Source organism: Pan paniscus, chromosome 7, assembly GCF_029289425.2.
Source record: "Pan paniscus chromosome 7, NHGRI_mPanPan1-v2.0_pri, whole genome shotgun sequence".
Classification (NCBI taxonomy): domain Eukaryota; kingdom Metazoa; phylum Chordata; class Mammalia; order Primates; family Hominidae; genus Pan; species Pan paniscus.
Window position 1 is genome coordinate 46194099 of NC_073256.2, and position 27630 is coordinate 46221728.

Sequence of the window (27630 nt, forward strand, 5' to 3'; positions counted from 1 at the left end):
AGCTACCACCCAGTTCATGATTGGTGGCTCAGAACACTGGTCACTTGGTCGCCCATGGTTAAGTGTTCAGTCTCCACCAAGGCCCAGTAGAAGGTCAAAAGCTGTTTCCCAAAAGGAGAGTGGTTATCTATGGAGAATGGGAGGGCTGCTTCAAAATCCTAAGGGACTGTGCTGATTCACCTACAGGGGCCTGCCAAGGGCTCCACACAACATCCCTGCCTGCCACTGACACCTCAAGCACCACTGGATCTGCTGGGTCCTATGGCCCAGGCAGCAAAGCAGCTTGCATGGCAGCCTGGACCTGTGGCAGAGCCTTCCCCTGTTCTGGGCCCCACTCAAACAAGAAGCTTTTCAGGTCACTTGGCAAATGAGTAGAAATACACACTCTAATGATGAATATGTTACCTCCAAAGTCCAAATCAGCCCACAAGGCATTGTGCCTTCTTTTTGGTTTTAGGAGGGGCCTGATGCAACAACTAATCCTTCACCTTAGAAGGGATATCTGTCTCCACATAACCATTCCACTTGACCTCTGAAAATTTCACTGAGGTGGAAGGCTCTCGAATTTTCATTGAATTTATTTCCTGTCCCCTGACAGGGTAACGGAAATCTTCCCACAGTATTTCACCTAAAATACGTATGTGCATGACCTCTAGGGCACAATGTTCCAGGGAAGGGCATTCGTAAATAGTTCTTATGGTTCAGCCCCTGGCAAGTGTGTGGTTTCATTGAGTTCAACCTAAGAACAAAGGCAATTTAAAGCTTTCCTGATTACAATGCCCTTTTACACACTTTGTTTTATTTCAGCCTCACAACAACCCTTGCATGGTAAACAAGGCAGATGTTGGTGACTCTATTTATAGAAAAGTAATCTGAGTATGGGGGAGGGAGTTTAAAGGAATAAGCACAGGGTCACTCTGATTTAAAATCCTGACCCCTCTCCAATGCTCTGAAATGCACACAATTCAGTGCCCACCCAGGAAAGGAGATGCCCAGAGCATGAGTTTGTAGATGCCAACGAGACATTTCTGCTCAGGTCCTGCTAAGCTATAGGGTGTGGGGCAGGGAGTGGGGAAGAGGGAGATGGCGCCAAAAGTGTTGACAGGGGAACCGTTCTAAGTATAACCAATAGTACTCTTGAAATTTACACTTGCTGCTGTCCTAGTCATGCGTGGAGTTTTCATGTGTGGAGTTCCATGACTAGGAGTCCTAGTCATGCGTGGAGAGCAAAACGGGGCATCTGTTTGAGCTACACCTGAGTCTTGGTTCAACGTCTGCACATTTGTTTAAATTGTGTCTACTGGCCAGCCTCTCTCCTGGTTGTTAAAGTCACCACATGTAAAATCTCTCACAATTGAAAGCAAATTTCAGGGACACAGTGCACATCCCTTTCTCTGGGGACCTGGTCACTCATTCATTCATCCAGAGACAGGCACAGACAGGCTGTGACACAGGAGCTGGCAATGAGGTCTCCACGTGGCCGGAACTGAGCGGCTATCTGGAATAAAGGGAGGGATTGCAGCGGCTGGAGCCATGTGGAAGGTGCCAAGTCCTGATGGAAGGGTTGGAACTGAGACTGCACAGGCAAGAAGCCTGGCTTCTGATGTGCTCTGGATCTTTAGGCAGAATCACTTCATCCCTCCAGGGCTCTGCTTCATTCATCTGTAAATGAAGGGGTAAGACCAGCTGATCTCTGAGAACTATTCCAGCTCTAATTAATTCTAAGCCCCCATTTACTCAACAGAAAGACTGTGGTACTTTCATAGTGTTTGTGTCTCTCATAAAATATTTATCTCTTCCTACTCTGCAGGGTAATTTCAGTGTCTGTGCTAGACTGTGTCCATGCTAGGACTATCATTTGGGAATTGTAGACTAAAACCATCATAACGTATTAGCTAAATGACCTGGGGCGGGGCTTTTGGCTACTTTCTTTCTTTCTTTTTTGTAGAGACAGGGTCTCACTTTGTTGCCCAGACTGGTCTCAAACTCTTGGGCTCAAGCAATCCACCCACCTTCGGCCTCCCAAAGTGCTGGGATTACAGGCAAGAGCCATCACACCCAGCCAAGCTTTGAACTCAGTTTCTTCATCTGCGAATAGAAATATTAATGCCTTTCCTGCCTGTATCCCATAGGGTAATTGTGAGGATCAGTGTTCACAATGGGTGTGAACAAGTTCTTGTAAAATATGAAAGGGTGCTCTGCATAAGGGATTATTATGATGCTAAATTGCTTGGAGACCTAGGCTCCTTGCGTTACTCATCGAGGACCCGGCAGAGTGCTTGGCTCTTGGAAAGTACAAGAAATGTTTGCTCAGTGAATAAATAAATGAAAGTGTGAACAAAAGGTAGAAGCCCAAGATGGGCAAGATACAAAGGGATTCAATCTGCAAATGTGTTCTATAAGCACCACCCTCCATCCTACTTCCACACTGAAGTGTTCAGGAGTTTACCTGTGAAGGACGAAAAAGCAGAGACTGTCATGTCATTCTGCTGTTCAGGCCCAACGAGCTACCTGCGGAGGTGGCAGTGAAGAGGGTTTGGTGGCCCTGACCCAGTTTTTGTTCTCTCAGCCCTGTGATGCTGCTGAAAACTCCACTCAGCTTCTCAGCCTAATAGCTGCAGCCCTTTGTTGGTTTCTAAGCCTCTTTGCACAAACCAATAACAAATCCACAAATGCCTGGAGGGGAAAAGATGTCAGGCTGACTTCAATGAGTCTTCTCTTCTCTGGGATCTTGGCCCTTGGTATCCCTCCAAAGCCTCCAGAAAGATGTTTTGGTCTTTCTCTAACAGTTCTGTTTGTTCTCCGTGGGAGGTTGAATCTGTCATAAACTAGTCCATCGTAAGCAGAAGTCGAAGCCCATGGGCATGTTTTTAACAGCCCTCAGTTGGCAACAAGCAAGTTTGAGAGTCCCTGAGCCAGGCCAATATTCTCATGGAGCAGAGGGGAGCCTGAGCCCCAGCCACCCGCTTTGCTAATATGAGAGCTGGGTCTCAAACACTGGGTGCCTGATGTCCACGCCAATGTGCCTCCCACGGCACCAGGCCAGTCCCTCCAGAGGCACCCCTTTGTTTTATTTTCTTCTGTCCTTGTAAGCTGGCCAGTTGCCTCTGACCATAAGATGTACCATGGGCTCCTCCTGGGCCATGCACTGCCCCTCCCATGGGTGGGCAGTGCTGATGCCTGAGACACTGGGCACTCTGCTCACCCCACCCCCTCCTGCCTATCCAAGCTCAGACCACAGAGCCAGCCACTCCATGGTCCCAGACGTGAGGTCAGCTGTGGCTGGACCCTAATGAGCCTGGAAAGCCTGATTACAGCCTGTGGCTTCCTGAGTAATCATGGCCGCCCCCCTCCACCGGACTCCAGGGTGTGCCGGTCCCTCTCCTTCCCACGCACCTCGGCCACTGTTGCCCATCTTCCTTGGTGGCCTGAAGTGCCTTCCCTCAGCTCAGAGCAGCCACTAGCCCTTCTCTAGCCCTTCTCTCCTCTGCCCCTCACCCCTGCCTTGTTACTGGCAGGGTCAGTGGCACCCCGGCCTGGAGGGGCCTTGGTCAGCCTCTGTCCACATTCCTTGCCCCTACACTAACTACTAAACTACAGTTGTTGACTTCCTCCCTAGCCAGACCAGGTCACGCCTGCTGTCAGTCCTCTGCCTGCATGACTCATGCCTGGCCTGGAGGGCAGGTGGGGCCCTGCTCACCTAAGGAAGGCAGCCTTCTGAGTCCCCTTCTCACTCAGTGGGGACCCCAAAGCACTCTTTAGAAAAAGGCTCTGGGGTCTTCCTCCTCCAGGCAGCACCTAGGATTGCAGCCTCTCCTTCCTCCAGGCAGTGCCTAGGATTGCAGCCTCTCCCTCCTCCAGGCAGTGCTGGGAGTGGCACAGGAGCCAAGGTAGCGGCATCGGGGAAGGAGATTGGGTGTTAGAGCCTCTCGGGTCTGGATTGGAATCCTGACGCCAGCACTGTTATCTTGAGCACATGGCCACCTGCTGCACCTGCATTGTCATCTGTAAAATGGAGCAAGAGCCTCCTGCCTGGGACATAGCAGACGCTCAACAAAGTTGGCAAATGTCACTGCTCTCACGTCCCTCCCTTCTCCACCCTGTGGGAGAGTCAAGAAGGCATGGAGCAAGCAGAGAGTGAGCAGGGCTGACTATGGCACGCCAGCACCGAGCAGCTCCATCCGCCAGCTGTGACACGGGCAGCGAGGGAGGCTTCTGTCGGCACCACAGGCACCTATCAGTAGCCCACGCGGAGACCCACAAGATGTAGACAGGCCCCCGATAACATCGTCCACTCTATCTTCTCCCGGCCGCTGCCTGGGACACCTCCCACTCCCATCTGGGTTCTCAGAGATGGGGTCAGAAGCGGCAGCTGTGGCTTAGGGGTGGATATAGAGAGGGAGGGAACCCTTCTCCCCGCATCCTCCCCCTACTCACGCTAGGCTGTGGCTCCTGGGCAATGAAGGGAATGATATGACTGAGGCTTCTGCATAAACATCCACCAGGAGCATGTGGGCACGTGGGCCTCCACACCTAGGGAAAGACTCCCCAGAGCTTCCTGGGAAAGAGGAGCTGGAGGGGGCTGGTGGGGAGGAGGGAGAGTTTTTTCTCCTTTGCTGCTGGCACAGAATCCCTTAGAAATCACAGATATAGGCCAGGTGGGATGGCTCATGCCTGCAATCCCAAAACTTTGGGAGGCCAAGGCAGAAGAATCACTTGAGCCCAGGAGTTTGAGACCAGCCTGGGCAACATAGTGAAACCCCATCTCTGCCAAAAAATAAAAATAAAAAAATCAGCTGGCATGGTGGCATGCGCCTGTTGGAGGATCATTTGGGCCCAGGAGTTCAAGGCTGCAGTGAGCTATGATTGTGCCACTGCATTCCAGCCACAACAGAGCAAGACCCTGTCTCGGAAAAAGAAAGAAATCCTCACAGCTGGCTGCTGTGTTCTTAGAGACCAGGGAGGAGAGGTTGTCCACCAAAGATGGTGGCATAGAAAGGAATGGAGTTCCAGAAGGTGAGAGGGCCCCAGCTGTGTGTAGGAGCAGGGCAGGGCATCCTTGTCCCAACGAGTCTTCTCAGGCTTTTCCTGAGTCAAGGCTGGAGATGGGGATTGTGAACTTGTCCACCCAGAAGGTGAGAGTGGAGAGAGAGAGTACCAGGGAGCTGGGGACAAGCCCTGGGGGAGAAGTGAGCCCAGGAGGAGTCAGGACAGAAGGAGGAGGCGAATGCCCACCCAGACAGGGAGGAGGGAGTGGCAGGAGAAGGGGTCATGGAGCTGCAGGGCCCTTGGAAGCTGAGTGAGCACGCAATTTTGTGGATGAAATCTGAGTTTTGGAACAGTGTTGCCAGCATTGCCGCACCGCCGACAGCTTCATGGGGCGTCTCCGCCTCTGTATGGCTCTCTGCTTTTCCAAACCGCAGCTGGCCCAGGCGCCAGGAGCAGAGGTAGGGTGAAGACAGACGCTATGGCTGTGCTGGTTCCCTGCAGGTCCTGCCAGGGTGGGGAGGTGGCTCCTGCGCAGGCATCAGCCTGGGCCCGTGGCCCTCTGGCTGCTGAGCTGCCAGGGGCTCCTGCAGGCCAAGGGCATCTCCTGCCTCCCGGCTTCTCTGAGGCCAGGCTGCTGCCACTGCTGCTGGCCACCTTCATCCCTGGCTAACTCAACAATGGAATCTCAGCCTTGCTGCTGGCAGGCCACGTGAGCCATGCAGGGCCACATCCCCGTGGCGGGAGGTGGGCAAGGGCAGGTGGTGGCAGGGAACCGACTGGAAGGTTTTTATTGGCTCTGGTGGGGCTGGCTCTGTCTGGGCTCTGGTTTCCAGTTTAGGTCATAATAAAGGATGTATTCACTGACTCTGCTCCACTTAGAAACACTCTGGGAAGAAAACAGAGAGGGGCACAGCAGAGGGCTCAGAGAGCATCAGCCAGGATGAAGGGGCCTGTGCCGCAGAACTGGATACGGCAGTGGAGGGCTCCCGGCTCCCAGCATGCAGAATCCCTTCCCCCGAGAGGCCCACTTTCTGCCTTGTGTCCTCAGGGTTGGCACAGCTATGAGGGGTGGAGACTCTCAGACCCACATAGCCAGAAGGACATGAGGTCATCAGTCCCCTGTCCTGGGCACTAGACAGGGCTCCTTAAGGAAGGGCCATATCTTCATCTTGGCAACTCCCGCAGGCCCTCATGCAGAGCCAGACTCACAGGAGGGTCCATGGCTGCTTGGTGAATCACCCTCTTCAAGCACATACTGAGTTTTCCTAACTGCGTTCCAGGCTCTGTGTCCAGGGCTGGGATGTGAGCCGTGGCTCCTGCCATCTTCCTAGGGCTGCACAGTCTAGCAGGGCCCACCAGAGAGTACCCAGTGTTTGCTTTCACTGTGAGGTGACTTCTCTTTCTATGTGTCAATGAAAAGACTCACAACACAGTAGCCTTAAGAGCTCAGTGAAGAGGCTGGGTGATCAGGGTGGGCTTCCTGGAGGTACTGACCTTTCTCTGGGCTGTCACTGTGCCCACTTACTCACACTGGGACACACCTATTTCTCATGCCCCACTTTCTTGGTTTTCTCCTCCATGTCACCTGACTTGAACCCTGTTCCCAAATGTCTGAGAAGTCATGGGGGTGGGGTGGGGGTGAATACAGTGGTCAAAGACCATGCATGAGAAGGTACAGGAGGTCAGACTGGCCTCAGAGCAGGACAGGCAATCCTGGACAACCTTGGCCCCTTCTCGAAGCTGGCCAGCCCCTTGTTCCCTAACCTCAGTGTGTGTGTGGAGCTATCGGCAAGCCTTGCAGTGAGAAATGAGTGTCCGCTGGACTTGTTCAACCCTCGGGCTGTCGCCGTGCCCGCTCTGCTCATGGGCGAGCCTCGGGTGGGGAGCCCCTGACAGACTGACCTCTCCCATCTTCTCTCCAACCTCAGGTGCCCCCGGCCCTCCAGGACCAAGAGGACTCAAAGGAGATATGGGCGTGAAAGGGCCTGTTGGCGGCAGAGGCCCGAAAGGAGACCCCGGCAGCTTGGGCCCCCTGGGACCCCAGGGTCCTCAGGGGCAACCTGGAGAGGCCGGGCCTGTGGGAGAAAGGGGCCCTGTTGGCCCTCGAGGGTTCCCAGGCCTCAAAGGCTCAAAGGGCAGCTTTGGAACTGGAGGGCCGAGAGGACAGCCAGGCCCAAAAGGGGACATAGGGCCCCCAGGGCCAGAAGGGCCCCCGGGGTCTCCAGGGCCCTCAGGGCCTCAGGGAAAACCGGGAATCGCAGGGAAGACAGGGTCACCAGGCCAGCGGGGGGCCATGGGGCCTAAGGGTGAACCAGGGATCCAGGGTCCCCCTGGTCTCCCGGGGCCTCCAGGTCCACCAGGAAGCCAGAGCTTCTACTGAGGAGGGCTGTGGCAGAGCCACTGTCACACAGAATGCTGGAGGGGTGCAGAGCATATCCAGGCCCCAGAAAGCCTCACCTACAGACAGCTGTGGTCCTCTGATTCCAATGAGGGGGTTCCCCAGGGCTGACCCTGCAGCTTTGGGCTCCCCCATAGTGACTGTGCCATAGGAAAGCAGCCCCTCCTCACACACACATGTGCACATGCAACACATGCATGCACACACACATACACGCACACATACACATGCATGCACACATACACATGCATGCACACATGCATGCACACATACACATGCATGCACACATACACAGGCACACATGCATGCACACATACACATGCACGCACACACACATGCACACATACACATGGGCACACATACACAGGCACACATGCATGCACACATACACATGCAGGCACACACATGCACACATATGTGCACAGGCACACACATGTACGCACACACACATGCACTGCACACATATCCATGCACACAAACACATATATACACATGCACATACACAGATTTTTCTGCTGGCCAGGTGGGCCAACTGGGTTTCCCTGGCTGGGCAGGAGGAGAGGGCAGAGGAAGACCCCCTCTCCTGTGACTGAGCCTGCCAGGGAGGCAGCTACCTCGGGAGGAAGGTCTCACATCTGTCTCTGGGCACCCATGCTGGCCAGCAGTTTCCCAGGGCTCCCCGGGGTTGAAAAGCCCCAAGGAAACCTTTGCGGGTGGGGCGTTACTGCCAAAACTCCAGAGGCAAAGTGGACCTGGCAACCACAAGACCCTCCCCATAAGCAGGGGACCAGCATACCTGGGAGCTGTCCCTGTCTGTCACAGCACAGTGGGGCCACGAGGCTGACATTCTCTGGCCTTGCACACAGCGCCCCCTGAGAAGTTCAACATTTATTTCTTCACGTGTCCAGAAAATTCCTCAATTCATCCTTGCCTCTGCCCTTCAGGAGCAGCCTGGAAGGAATCCAAGCAGGAGTTTCATCTGCATGGGGGCACTCTGCAGGCCCTGGAACATTGGGCCTGAGTGGAGATGGGAGACAGAGGCAGGCCAGAAGGTTCTCTCTGCACAGCTGCCTCCCTTGCTCTCCCTGAGGCTGGCCTGCCCCATTCCCCAAGGTGGCTCCTCTGGAGTGGTGGGGAGGATCAGGCTGCAGAAGGGCCAACCCCTTGCAACAGGGCAGCTCTCGCCTCCCGCACACGGCTCTCCTGATCACAGCTGCATGCCGACCTTGTCCCACCGGGACCCACAATGGCCCGAGCCCTCTTTGCATGGGCAGCCAGCTGGACTAGGAGTGGGAAGGGCCTGGACACTCACAGAGGCCCCCTGTGTCATCACTCCTTGGCACCCACCAACTTCCTGCACACACTGGCAGAGAGGGGCGCTGGGAAATCACCCCACAGGGTGGAGGTCTCCTGTTGGCTACACTCTAAAGCTGCTTTGCCTTCATGTTCAAACAGATTCAGGCACCACCCCCGCCACCGCCCGCAAGGTTAGGGCATAGAGTTATCTCCTTCCCAACACGGACCCAGAGACCAGCCCTTCCCTGCTCAAAGCCTTTCCGCACCTTCCTGACTGTCCTGGATGTGCAACTGGTTTGCACTGCACACCCCACGGCCATGTAACTCTCCTGTCCACATATGATAATACCATTCTGCATAGTATTACTGACTCAGTAAAGAGCTATTTCCAGGAGTGAGGTGTCTTTGAGTCCTTTCTGCCTGACTTGGGGGCATGATGCCTTCAGGGCTGCACTCCAGGTGGGCCTCTGAAGGAGAACCAGTGACGAGGGTCCCCCAGAAATTCAATCTCACTGTGGAGTTGGGTCTAACCTCATTTTAGAAACACTGAGTTCGGCCAGGGACCAAGAGTGTCTGAGGGAATTACTCGGAGAGAGCAGGAACAGAGGGGGAAATGCTAAGCCCAATGCATCTTGCAGCCTGGCCCTGGAGCTCTTTGGCTAAAACAAGATTGGAAAACAGGGCAGGCCTGGACGTGTGAGTGATACCTCCTGCTTCTGGCTTTTGTCTCCAAGACAAGGAGATAGAACAGGAAAGGAGGCAGAGACCAGGCCAGACCTGCACCAAGGGGCCTGGCTTGGCAGGGTCTGCGGATTACGGAAGAGGACAGCCGGATCCTCTGTGAGTCGGCACAGCAGCCTCACTCACTGGCAAAATGTGACCTAGTGCAAGCCTGGGGCCCTGTTTTTTGTTTTTTTTTTTGGAGTTTTTTTGGTGGGTTGGTGCTTAGTTGAGGAAGTGAGCAAAAGGGCAGGGGATTGAGGATGGGGCCAAACATGGCTGCCTCACATGGACCTTACCGCTTCCTCTATAGTGAGTAGCATGAGGTCCCTCCTCCCCACTGACATCTGAGATGTCCACAGCACCTGACAATGTTCAACACACCATAAACATCAGCCATTGTCACGGTGGGACTTATTATATGGGTGAAGAGCCTCCTGGGCCACAGTGGGTGTGCTCTGTGCTCCTCTGCAGGTGAGTAGCCAGCACACCAGCCCCTGCATGTCTCATTTCACGCTCCCTGAACTGTGAGAGCTGGGAGGGACCTGGGGGAGTCTGAGGCTCAAGTCTTTTACTTCTCATGGGACAAACCAAGGACTGAGAGCAGTTGAGGGGTTTGCTGCACATCTGGGGCTGGAACTCCAGTCTGGTGTCTCTGGCTAGTGGTAGATCCAGTTCTCAGGCTACTTTCCTATTGGTGAGGGTCCTCAGGAAGCCTCCTACCACATATTTCTTGGGAAGTGTTCCCGCCCCAATCCTGTTCCCTGTCGTAAGTCATCAAACTGCTCTTAGTATTAATATGGCCCTTTGGAGGATCTGGACAGCTCTAGGTACTACTGAAATCCAAACAGCGGAACCTGGGGTTTAAGGGGACAGACAGTTAGAACTGCAAAGCTTGAAGCAAATGCTGAGAATCCCTATATTCATAAATTTTGTGAATGGATGAAACCCACCTCAGAGTGGGTGATTGAGTGAGTTCCATGATGGAGGTGCCTCGGTGGCCATGGAAACGGGGCAGGTTGTGCTTCTGCCCTGCTGGCCCTTCATCACTGTGGGACCTTAGGCCTAGCACTGGCCCTCTCTGACCTTCAGTTTCGTCATCAGAAAACAGAGGGAGTGGACTGGTCTTGCCTCCATTGAATCTGACATGCTGTGTTCCTCTGTCCTGCAATTCTAACCAAGTGCTCCTTCTCCTGCCCTGCTCGATTATTTTCTGGAACTTTCCAGGGCCAAGGCGATGAAGTCTGAACCCACATTGAGTGGTAACAGCCATTGGAATTTCAGTCTCCAGATTAGAAGCCCAGCCTTCACCACTGGGGTGATTTTAATCCCCACCAGACTTGCAAAGCCCTGAAGTCACTCCTGGGCCTCTTTCTTTTCTTTCTTTCTTTCTTTTTTTTTTTTTTTTTTGAGATGGAGTCTTGCTCTGTCACCAGGCTGGAGTGCAGTGGCGTGATCTTGGCTCACTGCAACCTTCGCCTCCTGGGTTCAAGTTATTCTCCTGCCTCAGCCTCCCGAGTAGCTGGGACTACAGGTGTGCACCACCATGCCCAGCTAATTTTTGTATTTTTAGTAGAGATGGGGTTTCACCATGTTGGCCAGGATGGTCTCGATCTCTTGACCTCATGATCCACCCGCCTCAGCCTTCCAAAGTGCTGGGATTACAGGCGTGAGCCACCGTGCCAGGCTGCCTGGGCCTCCTTCTAAGGAGAGCAGGGGCTTGCTGGAAGCCACAGACCTGGCTCATGTCCTTTGAGTGCCTCTAAAAACCCCAGGCCAGCCCACTCCTTTCACCCTGGCGACCTCACCACCTCTCCAACCCAGGCAGGACAGGGGGCTGGGCAAGCCTTCTGCCCTCCCTCCAACTCGTCTCTAGCCAGGGCTGAGCTGACAACTTCTGTTGCGCCAGCCCTGGATACACCTGTCAAAACAGAGCCACGGGAGAGGAGAGCAGAGAGCTGAAAAACATGGTCTGACCACAGTGAACTTTCCAGTAGGGCTGGGCTAGGCTGGGCTGGCAAGCCTTGACCTGTGGGTGGTGTGCTGAGCAGCCTGGCTGGGGATTGTTTGACCTGCAGGAGCACAGGCCCTTTGTTTTGCTTGCCTTCTTCTGTCTTGCCCTTTTGTTTTCTTTTGAACACTTCCAAGTGCAAGACTCTGTGCTTGGTGTGGCAGGCGGTATACACAGGCTGGTGCAGTGCAAGCAGGCAGGAGTCCCTCAAAATGCAGATTGCCGGGCTGGGTGCGATGGCTCATGCCTGTAATCCCAGGACTTTGGGAGGCCAAGGCAGGTGGATCACTTGAGGTCAGGAGTTCAAGACCAGCCTGGCCAACATGGTGAAACCCCGTCTCTACTGAAAATACAAAAATTAGCTGGGCAGGGTGGTGTGCACCTGTAATCCCAGCTACTTGGGAAGCTGAGGCAGGAGAATTGCTTGAACCTGGGATGTGGAGGTTGCAGTGAGCTGAGATTGTACCACTGCACTCCTCCCTGGGTGACACAGTGAGACTCCATCTCTAAATAAATGAATAAATAAATAAATGCAGATTGTGGGCCTCCCCCCCAGAAACTCTGATTCAGAATCAGGGATGCGGTGGGATGGGAGGAATGGGGCGGGACAGGGTGTGGGGAGGTGGGGGAGGAACGTGTACTTCCCCCAGTTTCCCAGGGATTCTGACGCCCCATATAAAACTTGAGAGCCACAGGTGTAGGAGATATAGAAAAATATTGTTTTTTGATTTATGTATATAATTTCAATTAATCTTCACAAGCAAAGTGTGTTTGCATTTTATAGATCAGAAAACAGGGCTCAGAAAAGCTAACTCATTCGCTCAAGGCCACAGAGATGTTAAGTGGTTTCAAACCCAGGATTTTTAGAAGCTGCTATACTGAGCTACTTCTTACAGAAAGGTGGGATTGGAAATTAGATGAGACCTGTGTTTGCATCTGAGATTGCTGAGTTCCACAGAATCAACTTGCTCAAGTTCCCAGAGCCAGCTAGTGAGAAAGCTGTGACAAGGCTTCACACTGAGGGCTGCTGGGTTTCCCGGTTCCAGCTGCCTCGTTACTAACACCACCAGTGAGAGCAGTGCAGGAGATGGCAGCAGGAGTGTGCTTCTGGCTGGGAGAGTTGGCAACTTCTCAAAGGAAGCCAGGTGCTGACCTCAGCCAGGCCCCCGACTTCCCTGAGGCCTTTTCCCTAAGCCCAAAGTCTCCAACATAGGTGTCCAACAAAATCCCCTGAAGTGAGGAACAAACTATTAAATATTAGAACATCTCAATGTGTTTCATCTATTCTAGGTCACACTTTGTTTTCACATAATTGGATATGATATGAAGCCAGCCATAAAGCCCAGGATGACCAAGAATATGATTTGAAAATGAATTTGTTTACTATCCTTAATGGTAAGCATCCCCTTAAGCGCATATTATGCCTTGAGACACTACCCAATTATGGTACATGAAAATAATTTATAAATAAATAAATTTACCTATATTAGGAAGATGATTTAAATTTTTATTTTACTAAGGGGGATGTGATTAAAATATTTGGACACCACTGCTCAAACCCAACTCTGTTGCGTCCAACACTCTGCCTTCTGATAAAACACAGCTCCCTATAGGGAAAGGGAGAAAGGGAATATCCACGTGATTTTACCCAGATTTGTAATATGATGGTTTCTTCTCCTTCTGAACTCCCAGACGAGGATGTTCCCCAAGTTTACAACTTGGGACTTGCTTGTTCCCCATCATCCATCATTGTCATCATTTCAGCTTCACAGGCTTCCCTTCTTCCAGACGTAGACACATTTAAAACCTTAATAGGCAGTGTGCGGATCCCACTGAATTCCTTCACTCATTCAACAAATAGTTACTGAGTTGCAACTAGCTTCCCCATACTGTACTACCTACAGAAAAGGCAAGTTCCAGATTCACCTTAGCTTCCTGTCCGGGGCCACTTTCCAAACTACCACACAGAGAAGTGGAGCCCAAACAGAGCCATAGTCTCATGGGAAGAAGAAACGGTGACTGGAGTTTGCGGCTGCCAAGGCAGCTGGAATTGGATGGGGTACTGAGCAGGAGGGAGCTGTGCACAGAAGGAGCTCAGATATCTGCACAGACTTCCCCTTGAGTGACTGATCACCTCGACTCTATGGGGAATCTGTGAGCTGACTAGAGATGCTGAAGGGTATACAGTGGTGGGGAATTTTGGAGGTCTGACCAGCCTTACTAAACAACACCATGCATTCAGTTGAGACACCAGAAAATCGATAGCTTAAAAGTAAAACCACTGTAGTTCTAGAGTAGCAGCTATTCTAGACTACAGTAACAAAGCTAAAAAAGCAGCATCTGTCTCTCAATAATTGATAGAATAAGTAAACAGAAAATCAGTAAGGATATAGAAGACTTGAACATTACTGTGGGCCAATTTGACCTAATAATATGAGAAAAACACTGCACCAGCTGTGGGTGAAGATCATTCTTTTCAAGGGCAGATAAAATATTTATCAAGGTAGAACATGATGTGAGCCATGAAACAAGCCTCAACAAATGTAAAAGAATTCAAATCACAGGAAATATGTTCTATGACCACATGGCATTTAATTAGAAATAAGCACAGAAAGATATCTACTGTCTTCAAATAACTGGAAATGAAATAACACACTTCTAGTTGCTCATGAGTCAAATAAAAAAATCAAAAGTGAAATTAGAAAATATTTTGAACTTCATGAAAATGAAAACATAACATATGAAATTTGTGTGATACCGCTAAAGCAGTGTATGGAGGGAAAATTATAACATTAAACATTTGTATTAGAAAACAAGAAAGTTCTCAAATCAATGACCTAAACTTTAACCTTAAAGTTTAATACAAGAAGGGCAAATTAAACCCAAAATAAACAGAAGAAAAGATACAATAAAGATAAGAATTTAAAGAAAATGCAAATAGAAAAATATAGAGAAAAATTCATGAAATCAAATACTGATTCACTGGGATCAACAAATGAGTAAGTCTTTAGTCAGACTAATCAGAAATAAAAGAGGGAAGACAGAGATTACCAAGAGTGAGACCACCACCACAAATCCTACAGACATTAAAAGGATAGTAACAGAATATTATGAACAACTTTATGTCAATAAAGTTGACGACTTACATGAAAATGGACAAAGTTCTTAAAGAATACAAACTACCACAGCTCACTCAAGAAGAAATAATGAGTATAGCTCCATTGCTATTACTATAACTATGAAAGCAATGAACTTTATAGTTAAAAGCCTTCCCACAAAACAACTCCACACCCAAATGGGCTAATTGATGAATTCTGCCAAACATTTAAGGAACAAATAATACAAATAATACAAATTCTACACAAAGTCTTCCAGAAAATAGAAGAGGAGGAAACACTTCCAAACTTCTTCTGAGTCTAGCATTGCCCTAATAGCAAAACCTGATACAAATTGCAAGAAAATAAAGCCATTACAAGAAAAGGAAATTATAAACCGGCATCCTTCATAAATATGGAAGTAAAAGCTCTAAACAAAATTTTAGCCAATCAAATGCACCAATATTTAAGATGGATAATATAAGTGGGGTTTATCTCAGGATAAACCTTGTAGTTGTTTTAATACTCAAAAATCAATGTAGGCCAGGTGTGGTGGCTCACACCTGTAATCCCAGCACTTTGGGAGGCTGAGGCGGGCAGATCACCTGAGCTCAGGAGTTCGAGACCACCCTGGGCAACATAAATGGAATCATACTATATGATTCTCTTTGTGTCTAGCTTCTTTTCTTCATTACATTGTTTTTGAGTTTTCTTCATGTTGTTGCTTATATTTTATTGTCGTTCTCCTCCTTCCTGTTTTTCTTCTTCTTCCTCCTCTTCCTTGTTCTCCTCCTCCTCTTTCTTCATAGTGTCACATTTCATGAAAATACCACAATTTACTTACTTACTAAGTAAGTAAGTCTCTACTAAAATACAAAAAATTAGCCAGGCATGTAGTGGTGAGAATAAAGACACTTTTTTATTTCTTAATTTCTCTAAAACATGTTTTGTTAAAGGGGAAACCATCATTGTGGGGTTTACGACATACAAAAGTAAAATGAGCAGTAACAGTAGCACAATGGAAGGGAAGTGGATCCGTGGAATATTCTTGTATCATATTCACTTCTCATAAGTCAAAAATATTAATGCAAGGTAGGCTATGATAAATTAAGAATGTATATTATAGTTTTTAGAGCAACCTGTATCAACAACAGCAACAAAAAAATTTACTCTCTCAGGAAGTGATAGGTCAAGTAGGCTAAAAAAAATCTATTAGATTTGAGAAGATATTAATTAGGTCAACTAACTTAACATTATTGGCACTTACAGAACACAATAACCAACAACTCCAGAACATACATTATTTTCAAGGGCACATCAGACATTAACCAAAATAGACCATATGCTGAGCCATAAGGTAAGTCTCAATGCATTTGAAAAAGACTTAAATTACACAGACAGTACTCTCTCTACATGGAAGTAAATTAGAAATCAGTAAATGAGAGATACACGTCAAATCCACAAGTACTTGTTACAGCAGCACGTAGACTAATATTAGAACGATACAGAGATTAGCCTGCCCGTTGTACAAGGATGACATGCAAATTCAGGAAGTCTTCCTTTTTTTTAATCCACACATTCTTAGCAATTAAAGATAAAAACCTCTAAATAACCGTAGATCAGAAAGAAAAAAAATCAGAGAAAATTAGAAAATATTTTGAACTGGATAGTATTGCAAACATAACATACCAAAATATGTTGGATGCAGATAAAGCAATGCTTAGGAAATTTAGAGCTTTAAATGAGTATATAAGAAAATAAAGATTTAAAACTTACTGATATATGTTTTCACTTTAATAAGATAGAAAAAGAAAAGAAATTTAAACCCAAAATAAATTGAAGGTAGAAAACAATATTAAAGCCAGAATCAATAAAATAGAAAAAAGAAAATAAAGGAAAACCAACATGACCAAAAGTTACTTCTTTGAAAAGATAAATAAAATAAGAAACCCCTAGATAAAGTGATCAAGACAAAAAGGGAAGAAACAACATTAGTAACGAAAAAGGGAACATCACTATAGAATCAACAGACAGTGAAGGGTAACAAAGAAACATTTTGAACAAGGTTATACCACCAAACTCAATAACCTAGATGAGATGGGCAAATTCTTTGAAAGATAAAAATCACAGAAACTAATACAAAAAGAAAATCTCCACTAATATTTTAAAAATTGAATTCATAGTTTAAAATTTTTTCCTAAAGAAAACTCCAAGTCCAGTTGGTTTTATTACTGATTTATTTCAGACATTTAAGAAATACATAATGCCAACATTAAACAAACTCTTTCAAAAGAGTAGGAAACCAGTAAGGTACAAGAAAATAAAATCATAGACAAATAATCCTCAGGAATATAAATGCAAAAATTCTTAACAAATTGAATTAGCAGGCAGCAAATCAAATTTAGTCATCATAAAGAAGATAATGTACCATGGCTAAGTGGGGCTTACCACAAGAATGCTAGGCTAGTTTAATATTTTGAAAATCAATCAATATAGTTTGTCATATGTACAGAGTTAAGGAGAAAAATAATTTGATCATCTCAATAACTGCAGAAAAAATAATTGTTAAAATTTAACATTTTATAATTAAAACTCTCAGCAGACTAGGAATCAAAGGAAACTTTAAATTTAGACAAAACCCTTTTAAGAAAATACTTTAACTAACATCACACTTAAAGGTGAAAGACCAAATGCTTTCTCTCCAAAATCAAGAGCAAGGCAACAGTATTGACTCTCACAACTTACAGCCAACATTGTACTGGAGGCCCTATCCTGTGAAATAAGACAAGTAAAGTAAAGATAACTTATAAAAAATGGAAAAGAAGAAGTGAAATAATCTCTACTTACAAATAAATTCCTAAGGAAGTTACATAAAAACTAACTTTTAATAAAATATAAACTTTGATCAAAGCCTACAAGGTCAATATATAAAAGTTAATTGTATCTCTATATACTAGCTACAAAAAATTTAAAAAATGAAATCCAAGAACTATCACTTACATGATCAGCAAAGAACATAAAATACTTGGTAACAAATTTGACAAAATTTGTTTAATATCTCTACATATGGACTGGGTGCAGTGGCTCTCTCGCATAATCCCAACATTTTGGAAAGCTGAGGCAGGAGGCTCACTTGAGGCCAAGAGTTTACAACCTGCCTGGGCAACAGAAGCGAGACTTCATCTCTTAAAAAAAAAAAATAATAGCCAGGTGTGGTGGTATGCACCTGTAGCCGCAGCTACTCTGGAGGCTGAGACAAGAGGATTGCTTGAGCCCAAAATGTCAAGGCTCCAGTAAGCCAAAATCATGACCCTTCACTCCAGCCTGGGCAACAGGCTGAGATTCTGTCTTAAAAAATAAAGTAAACAAATCTCTACATATAAAGTTAAAAAGCATTGCTGAAAGAAATTTTTAAAAGCCAGACTAAATGGAGATATATACCTTGTTCATGGATGATATATCTCTGTACCCAAATTGATCTATAATCAATGTAATCCCAAACAAAATTCCAGCATGTGTTGTTTTGATTTTTGTTTTTTTGGTAGAAATTGAGAAGCTGATGATAAAATGTACATGAAAATGCAAAGGACATAAAATAGTAATGCAAAATAAAACAAAAATATCTTGAAAAAAAAGAACCAATTTGGAGGACTTACATTGCTTGTTACTATAAAGATATTATAATCAAGATAGTGTGGTATTGGTGTAAAGACAGGCAGATAGTCAAATGGAATAGAACAGGGTCAGAGATGAATTTAATAATAGTCAATTGCATTTTTACAAAGGCACCAGAAGAAATGAATGGGGAAAAAATTCTTAAAAAATGGTGCTGGAACAATTGGATATCCATATGGGAAAAAAAATATATCTTGATGTTTACCTCATCATATACACAAAAATTAATCTGAGATGGATCAAGACCTAAATATAAAAGTTAAAATTACAGAGCCTCTAGATAAAGGAAAATACTATCATGAACTTGGAATGACAAAGTTTTCTTAGCTAAAACAAGAAAAACATTAACCATAAAAAAATGATAAGCTGGATTTTATCAAAATTAAAATCTGCTTATTAATAGGTCTATTTAAGTAAATGATAACGTATGTTACACATTAGGAGAAAATATTTGACAAATAATTTATAAATAGAATATGTAAATATCTCTTGCATCTCAGTAATAAGAAGATAGTCCACAAAAAAAGGTGAAATGTTTAAACAGATACTTCACAGAAGAATATGTAACATGTGTAAAGATGGTCAGCATTTACAACTATCAAGTGACCAAGGAAATGCAAATTAAAACCACTACACTCATAATAGAATAGTTAAAATTAAGAAAACCATACCAAGTGTTGGCAAGGATGTAAAGCAACTGAAACTCTCATACACTGTTATAGGGAATGTAAAATTACGTAACCACTTTGTTCTTTTCTTTAGTTTTCCTCTTCCCTTCTTTTCACAGGTATTGATAGATAACTACTTTGAAAAACAGTTTGGTCATTTCTTAAAAAGTTAAACAAACACCTCTCATATAGTCTAGCCATTCTACTCCTAGGAATTTACCCAAGAGAAATAAAAACATAGATCCAAAAAATTATTGTACAAGAATATTCATAGATTTGTTTATAATTAGCCAGAAACTAAAAAAACAAAAAACAAAAAAAACACACAAAAAACAAATGTCGATCATCAGGAGAATGGATAAACAAGTTGCGGCATACCCACAGTCAAAAGGAATAAACAACATTAGACACAAAAATATGGATGAATCTCAAAAAAAAAAAATGTGCTGACTGAGAGAAGCCATACAAAAAAAGGGTACATCATGTGTAATTCCATTTATGTAAAATTCTAGAACAGGCAAAACCAATATAGAGTGGTAGAAATGAGATTGTAACCTGGGGCAGAAGTGGGTGTAATTGACTGTAAAGAAGCATAAGGAAATCTTCTGAGGTGAGAGAAATGTTCTATATCTTGATTAGGGGTGGTGGTTACACACACAGGTGTGTGCATTTGTCAAGACTTGCCAAATTATGCCCAATAATATGTGTGCCTTTTTTGTATATAAACTATACATTATAAAATCATAAAACTAATTTAAAAACAACTAAAATATAATATTTTACTCAGTAGAATAAACTTAAAAAGACATAAAATGTCAAATATTAGGATTTTCCTGGTAGGAGTATGAAATGGTAGAACCTCTTTGGAAAACTGTTTGGCTTCTTATGAAGGTAAACACCCATCTACCAGATGACTCAGCATTTCCACTCCTAGGTATTTGCCCAAGAGAAAGAAAAACATAGTCTACAAAAACACTTGTACAAAAACACTCATACCAACTTTACTCATATTTGCCCCAAACTGGAAACAGCCCATATATCCATCAACAGGAGAATGGGTAAGTAAACTGTGGTATTTTCATGAAATGTGACACTATGAAGAAAGAGGAGGAGGAGAACAGGGAAGAGAAGGAAGAAGAAGAAAAACAGGAAAGAGAACGACAATAAAATATAAGGAATGACATGAAAAAAACTCAGAAACTATGTAATGAAGAAAAGAAGCTAGACACAAAGAGAATCGTATAGTATGATTCCATTTATGTTAAATTTTATAAAAGGCAAAGCTACTCTGTGATGCTAAAAATAAAAATTGTCCTTGCCTCACGTTGTGCAGGGAAGAGCAAGAGCTGATAGAAAAAAACATATGTTTTTGCTGTCATGAAAATGTTAACAGATGGGTGATTTAGACAGGTATCTACATTTGGTAAAACATATCAAACAACACACATGATCTGTGCATTTCATTAAATATAAAGTAAAACTCAACTTTAAAAAAAGTCATAAAAATAGAAATTCACTTCCAAATGCTCATGAGCCAAAAAAGAAGCAATAAAAATTAGTTTAAATAAATATAGAAAACATTTTCAAACTATTTTATAATGAAAATAAGTAGAGGAATGTGGCTGAGGCAGCAACTGGAGAGAAAATTAATAGCCTTGAACATCCATATTAGAAACAGAATTCTGGGTGCTGTGGCCCACGCCTGTAATCCCAGCACTCTGGAAGGCTAAGGCAGGAGGATCACTTGAGGCCAGAGTTCTAGACCAGCCTGGGTAACATAGGGAGATTCCATCTCTACAAAAAATAATAATAATTAGCTAGGCATTGTGGTACACACCTATAGTCCCAGCTACTTGGGAGGCTGAGGGAGGAGTTCAAGGTTACAGTGAGCTATGATTGTGCCACTGCCCTCCAGCCTGGGCAACAGAGCAAAGCTGTGTCAAAAAAAAAAAAAAAAAAGTAAAAGGAAAAGAAGAAAAGCTAAAATAAATGAATTAAATGAATTCAGTGTTCAACTTAAGAAGTGTGGCCGGATGCAATGTCACTTATAGTCCCAGCTACTCAAGAGGCTGAAGCAGGAGGATCTGCTTAAGCTCAGGAATTTGAGGCTGCAGGGAGTTCTGATCGCATCTGTGAATAGTCACTACACTCCAGCCTGGGCAACATAGTGAGACACTTCTCTAAAAAAAATTTTAATTAATGTAAAAAAAAAGTTTAAAGAAGTGTACCAGAACACACACAAAGAAAGTAGAAAGGAAATAATAAAGGGTAGAAATCAGTGAAATGGAAAAAAGAAAGTTTAGAATGGAGAGGACCCGGAAAGCCAAAAGTTCCACACCCTCTTCTTCAGGTAACAACAACAAACCCTATGCAATATTGATCAAGAAAATGAAAAAAGTCATAAGTACAGAATATTAGCAATGGAAAAGGTGACATTAAAAGGAAATATTATGAAAATTTGACACCAATAATTTTGAAAACTTAGATGAAACAAACAAATTCATAGGAAAACATAACTCACCAAAACTGACTTTATAAGTAGAAAACCTGAATAGGTCTGAAACCATTCAAGAAATTGAATCAGTGGTTTAAATATTCCCACAAGGAAAGCACCAGGTCCACATAGAAAGACCTACAAGCAAATCCTACCAAAACACTCAAAGAAGTCAAAACTCCAATCCAACACAAACTCTTCCTGAGAACTGAAAAAATAGAACTCATCCTCTAACTTAATTTATGAGAACAGAAAATCCTGTTACCCAAAGCAGAAAAGAAAATACCTAAATAGATGCAGAAAGGGCATTTAGTAAATTAAGCATGCATTTACAGTTTTTGAAAAGTCTTATCAAACTAGGAATAAAAGGGAACTTTTAGATCTAATAAATAGTATGTACCCAAAATGCCCACATCTTTCAGAAAGCTGAAGCAGTGGAAGTATTCTATTTAAGAGAACCAGACATGACCTGCCCCCGTTATGATGCAGTGGAAAGTACACAACACCACCTATGAAGTTGACTTGTCAAAAAAAGAAAGAAAACAAAAGAAAATCACCCTAAGTGTAATCAAGCCTCTAGACCTATCTTCAGTTTAGAGGCAAGAGCTCCAAAAAAAGAAACATGTTAAACAACACCATTTTTATGACTGGGGAGGTGCTGCCCAGTCAAACCCAGTAAAATCCAGTTTCTCCAACAAATAAACACATGAGGTGGGGGGGAAATGTGTACAGAGGATGTTAAAGATTAAAAGACACTTAAAGTTAATCCTCAAATAAAAGTTTGTTGAAAAAAGAGGACTTAAGAGATACATCAACCAAATGCAATGTGCGGACTGTGTTTGAATCTTAATTAAACAAAGCAACTTATAAATAAAAGCTTTTTTAAGAAAATCATAGAAATTTGAATGCAGGTTTTATTATTAGATTATGTTAAGAAATTATTGTCGCTGGGCGTGGTGGCTCATGCCTATAACCCCAGCGCTTTGAGAGGCTGAGGTGGGAGGATTCCTTGACCCCAGGAGTTAGAGACTAGCCAGGGCAACATAGGGAGGCCCCTTCTCTACAAAAAAGGAAAAAATTAGCCAGGTGTGGTGGCGCACAGCTGTAGTAGTCCCAGCTACTTAGGAGGCTGAAGTGGGAGGACCGTTTGAGCCTGGGAGGTCGAGGCTGCAGTGAGCTATGATTGTGCCGCTGCACTCCAGCCTCAGCAACAGAGTGAGACTCTGTCTCTTAAAAAAAAAAAATACATACATATATATATGTAAACTTTAAAGACAAAAAATAATAATACTACGAAGAAGTATTTTAGTAAGAAACAAGGAGGACACAAGGCTTCCCTGTTCACTATCATGGGGCCTCCTGGGGGGCCAGGCTGCTGGTTCAACCATCTACACCGCACCTCCCTGGCTTCTGCATGTACCATTTATTTCTCCCTTGTTCTTTATTGCTCTGGGCTTAAATCCTGTCCATCCTGCAAACCCAGCTCAGATGCTGCCTATAGCAGGTAGCTGTTGTGTTAGTTTACGAGTATCCACACCCTCTTCTTAGGTAACAACACCCCTATTTTCTGTTTATCTTCAACTTTTATTTTAAGTTCAGGGTACATGTGCAGGATGTGCAGGTTTGTTATGTAGGTAAACGTGTGCCATGGTGGTTTGCTGAACAGATCGACCCATCACTAAGTATTAAGCCCAGCGTTCATCAGCTGTTCTTCCTGAGGCTCTCCCGCTCCCCACCCACCCCTCGACAGGCCCCATTGTGAACAACAATCCTATTTTATTTTGGATAAACACCTTTAATAACTTCATATGGTTCAAATGGGGCTGATCTCAGCAACCACTTTCCCCCCAGGGGTGGGCAGGTGACTCAGGTCTGTCCAATGATAATACCACCTTGATTGCAGGAACAGGCTTTTTACCCAGGTTGAACCAATTAGCCAAAGAGTGTCCACTCCCAGAATTTTGCTGGAAGTATTAGAAAAGAGGCACTTTCTCTTCTCTGGGTTGCTAATTTAGAAGACTGAAAGCCTGGAGTTGTTGTGGCCATTTGTCTGAATAGGAGAGAAGACCCTACCTCAGAAAGAAGCCACCATAAGAAAGTAGAGACACAGAGCCTGATGCCAATATTAGAGTTTCTGAATACAGCCACACTTCCCCTGCTCTAACCAGTCTCCTTCCTCAATCTTGCAGGATATTCATTAATAAAAGACCCTGGGTAGAGGGAATGATAAAAATAGAGAATAAGAAAGAGAGCTAGGAGAGAGACAGAGAGAATGAGAGTGAGAAAGACAGAGAAAGGCAGAGAGAAAAAGGGAGGAAGGAAGGCAGGAAGAGAATGCATTGTCTTTAGAATCAAGAACAAGACAAAAGTCTGCCTGCATTTACCACTTATTCAACACTGAACTGGAGGTCTTATAAATTTCAATAAAGAAACCTAAATAGTAAAAGCTACAGAGGGACTAACTCTCTGGTGTCTGGCCCAAGAGGGGCAGAGGATGCTTAACTTAGAAAAAAAAAAAGCAGGCCAGGCACGGTGGCCAATGCCTGTAATCCCAGCACTTTGGGAGGCCAAGGCAGGTGGATCTCCTGAGGTCAGGAGTTCGAGACCAGCCTGGCTAACATGGCGAAACCCGTTTCTACTAAAAATACAAAAATTAGCTGGGTGTGGTGGCAGGCACCTGTAATCCCAGCTGCTCAGGAGGCTGAGGTGGGAGAATTGCTTGAACCCGGGAGGCGGAGGTTGCAGTGAGCTGAGATCGCACCACTGCACTCTAGCCTGGGCGACAAGAGTGAAACTCCACCTCAAAAAAGAAAATGAAAAGCAAGGAAGAACTAGGAATCTGATGGCTTCTTTAGTAACCAAGAGGAAGAACATTCTGGACCAGAATAGTAGGAGCTGTTCCAAGAAACTTTCAACTATTCAAAAATATTTATTAAATGTCTCCTGCATTTTGAGTATTCTAATGAAAAATGATAAACAGAACAGGATTCTGTAACCAGTCTGTCCCTGTAATTAGTGGCCTGTGTATGGTTTGTACTCTACAATTATTTCCATCTTCAGGAGGGAATGATTTGTTGTATTCATGATAGATGGTCAGTGATGACTTATGATGGGGAAGGAGGGGGAAAGTGAATATAAAGCAACAGATAAATATAAAGAAAAAAAACTGGAAGTCCTTGATGGCAAAAAAAAAAAAAAACCAGCCAGGTGCAGTGATTCACACCTGTAATCCCAGAACTTTGGGAGGCTGAGGTAGGAGGATCGCTTGAGTGCAGGAGTTCAAGACCAGCCTGGGCAACACAGTGAGATTCTGTCTCTACAAACAATAAAAAAGTTAGCTAGGCATGGTGGCACGTGCCTATAGTCCCAGCTACTCGGGAGGCTGAGGTGAGAGGATTGCTTGAGCCTGGGAGGTAGAGGTCAGGGGTAGGGAGAGAGCAAAGTTTCAGAGCTTCTGAAACTGGAGAGAAAACAGGAATGTACAAGATTCAATAGTGAATATGGCTATAGGGGCATTCAGGAAGGAATCCCTTAACCCAGCATTTTTCAGACTTGCTTAGGAAGGGAGCTCTTAGCTGCAACTTTAAACATCTAAAGTAGGTTAGGGAGGGCCACACGGGGCTTTTAGGGTTCTGACAATATTTTATTTCTTGACCTGGGTGAAGGTTACACAGGTATTGGCTTTATAATTATTTTTCAACTGTACATACATGCGTATGTTTTTGTTCTTTTTTAAAAGTATGATATATTTCACAGTGTTTTATAAGAAGGGGCTGGGGAGCTCTGTGTTTAAAGAGGCTCTCTGCAGCAGCCCCCAAGGCACCTCCTTAGAACCTGGAATTCCGTGGGAAACATCCTGAAAATGTTTGTGACCACAGCAAGTCAATCAGAACAGGCCCAAAAATCCAAAGCGGAGTCTGGGAGGAGTGTGTGTGTCCAGGCACCCCAAAAGCATCCGAAGAAGTGAGATTTGATAAACCAGAACCGGAAGTGTCCACAGGAAATGGAGCCACTCTCTGGGTCCAGGGTCTAAGGACCCCCAGTTCCAACGGAAGGGCGGGCTTATGGAGACAGTGGGAATTACTTTTGTTTCCCAAGAACCTAGAATGCCGAGAGTGAAAGGGCTTTATGCCAGGCTGGGGGTGGAAGTTCACAAGGAAGAGGAACGAGGAAGGGAAACGGGAGCGGCTGATGAAAAGCATGATTATCCTGAGCCGGTTCCAAGCTAAGCCAGTGACCCAACGCGATGCTGGGAATGCACTGAGCGGTGACCCACTCATATCTCATAACCTCCCCACAGCACAGAGGGCAGATCTGGGTGGGAGGACAGGATTACCAAGGCCCTCTCTTTGAAAACACAAGTGCTGTTGTGTTTGGATGTGGGTGTGTGAGCATCGAGAAAACACCTAATTTTTCTAGAATCTGGGAACCGTGTGTTTGGGGATGGCCCAGCTGGGTCCTTGCAGGGCCCCAGGTCCTCACAGAACCTAGTGGGATGGGAGGCCCGGTGCTCTCTCAGCTATGCTTAGGCTGGGCCGGACCTAGCAGAGGATCCTGGGCCCATCCTAAAGACCAGTGTGGGCCAGAAAGGCGGTTTATGTATTTATCATGAGCACAACTTCCTTCTAGGCTGGGCACGGTGGCTCAAGCCGGTTATCTTAGCACTTTGGGAAGTTGACCCAGGAGGATTGCTTGAGGCCAGGAATTCAAGACCAGCCTGGACAACATAGCAAGACCTCATCTCTACCAAAATAAATAAATACAATAAAGATTTTTTTAAACGACTTACTTCTAGAGACCAAATATCTGTATCTGTTATTCAGAGAGGCTACCTTTTCCAGTATTAGAGTACCCAAGAGACTGATCAGAAGTCACTGTGTTACTTTGGAATTTCTAGCCCCTTCTGATCTTAACACTCTGGGATAAAATACAGGAATTACTCACCTCCATGCCTCACCGTGTTGTCACAAGAACTGAGACAAACAGCGTATATCTTGGTATCTCTGACAGTTTCCTCCCATCAGTCAGGGAGTCCACAGGCCAGCCCCACCTAGTCAGCACATGAGCAGCCAGCGCACATATAAAGAAGGGGGGCAAATATTCTCCACATCTCAAAACACTCGTGCCCTTGACTCTGCATCTTCACGTCTTCTCTCTCTCATTCTCTCCTTCTGTATCTCTCTGCCTCTCTGTCTCCCTCTTTCTCTCACACACATGACGTGATGTATGTTCAAGGATATTTATTGAAGCAGTCTGTAATAGCAAAAGATTGTAAATTAACCTAAATTTCCATTAACAGGAGGCTACCTAAATTATGATACATTTCTAAGATGGAAAATTATGTGACTGTTAAAAAGTAATAAGACAGCTCTTTATGTACTGATAAGGAATAATTTCAAAAATACATTTAAAAAGTTAAAAAGTTTTAAAAAGCAATGTGCAAAAGATCTATCATTTGTGTGAAAGTATAAATATATACAGTTAAAAAAATTTTTTTTTATAAGACAGGGTCTCGTTCTGTCACCCAGGCTGTAGTGCAGTGGCAAGATCATAGCTCACTGTAGCCTCAAATTCCTGGGCCCAAGGGATCCTCCCACCTCTGCCTGGCTATAGGCGCACACCACCATGCCTGGCTAATTTTTAAATTTTTTTTGGAGAGGAGGTCTCTGTATATTGCTCAGGCTAGTCTCAACCTTCCAGCATGAAGTGATCCTCCCTCCTTAGACTCCCAATGTGCTGGGATTACAGGCATAAGCCACCACGCCAGGCCATATGCATAGATGTTTTTAAATGCTGAGACTACCTTTGAAAAGATCCGTAAAAGCCTGGTAATAGCAGCTGCCTTTGGAAAAGGGAACTGAAGATCAGATATAGAAGGGAGAGCAACTTTTCCCTGTATACTCTTCTGCCCCTTTTGAATTTTGTGAAATTTAAGCAATCATTTATATTTTAAAATATAAAACAGTAAAGAAGGCAGGCTGCCTTTCCAAAGCAAGGAGTATTTACATTTAATCCAGTTTGGGGAAAGCCTAGGAATTCATCAGTCCTCATTAGAAAGCACAGCTTTCTAAGGATCATGTGTCTGGACCCCACCCCAACCCGTCTTACTTCCTTGGCCAGAGTGGCAGAATCTCAGAGAGATTCTTACTTTCTTTTACTTTCTTCTCTTTTTCAAACTGATTCCCTTCTTTTTGTGCTTGTCATGACATCATGTTCAATATACTTTCCTAACATGCTAACGTTTCCAGCCTGACTGCTTGTTTCATCCTGATTATAGTTCGCGT

General features: G+C 45.0%; 2 protein-coding genes and 1 non-coding gene across 12 annotated transcripts in view; 2 read left to right on the forward strand and 1 right to left on the reverse strand.

The window, feature by feature from the left end:
- SCARA3 (scavenger receptor class A member 3) overlaps positions 1-27630 on the forward strand; it is a 78156-nt gene that overhangs the window by 29672 nt on the left and 20854 nt on the right. For 4 of the 8 annotated variants that reach the window (XR_010112915.1, XR_010112916.1, XR_008626363.2 and 1 more), the window contains exon 6: positions 12705-12809. The exons of 2 other annotated variants lie outside the window; for them this stretch is intronic. Coding sequence is in view for 2 of the 6 variants with exons in the window: in XM_003830795.6 (XP_003830843.3) it covers positions 6918-7369 (452 nt within the window). In the remaining 4 variants the exon portion in view is untranslated. Of the gene's footprint in view, positions 1-6917; positions 9078-12704; positions 18130-27630 lie in introns of those variants that run through there. 2 more of the 8 variants (XM_008956232.5, XM_003830795.6) reach the window with 2 other exon arrangements.
- On the forward strand, positions 15974-16077 carry LOC112440728 (U6 spliceosomal RNA). Its single transcript, XR_003028747.4, has one exon. It is a non-coding gene; the product is annotated as a U6 spliceosomal RNA (small nuclear RNA).
- Positions 16282-27630, reverse strand: part of CCDC25 (coiled-coil domain containing 25) — a 98173-nt gene continuing 86824 nt past the window's right edge. For 2 of the 3 annotated variants that reach the window (XM_055116388.2, XM_055116389.2), the window contains one exon: positions 16282-26599. In XM_055116388.2, coding sequence (XP_054972363.1) covers positions 26577-26599 — 23 coding nt within the window. In that variant the 3' untranslated portion in view covers positions 16282-26576. The remainder of the gene's footprint in view (positions 26600-27630) is intronic. The other variant, XR_008626364.2, reaches the window with a different exon arrangement.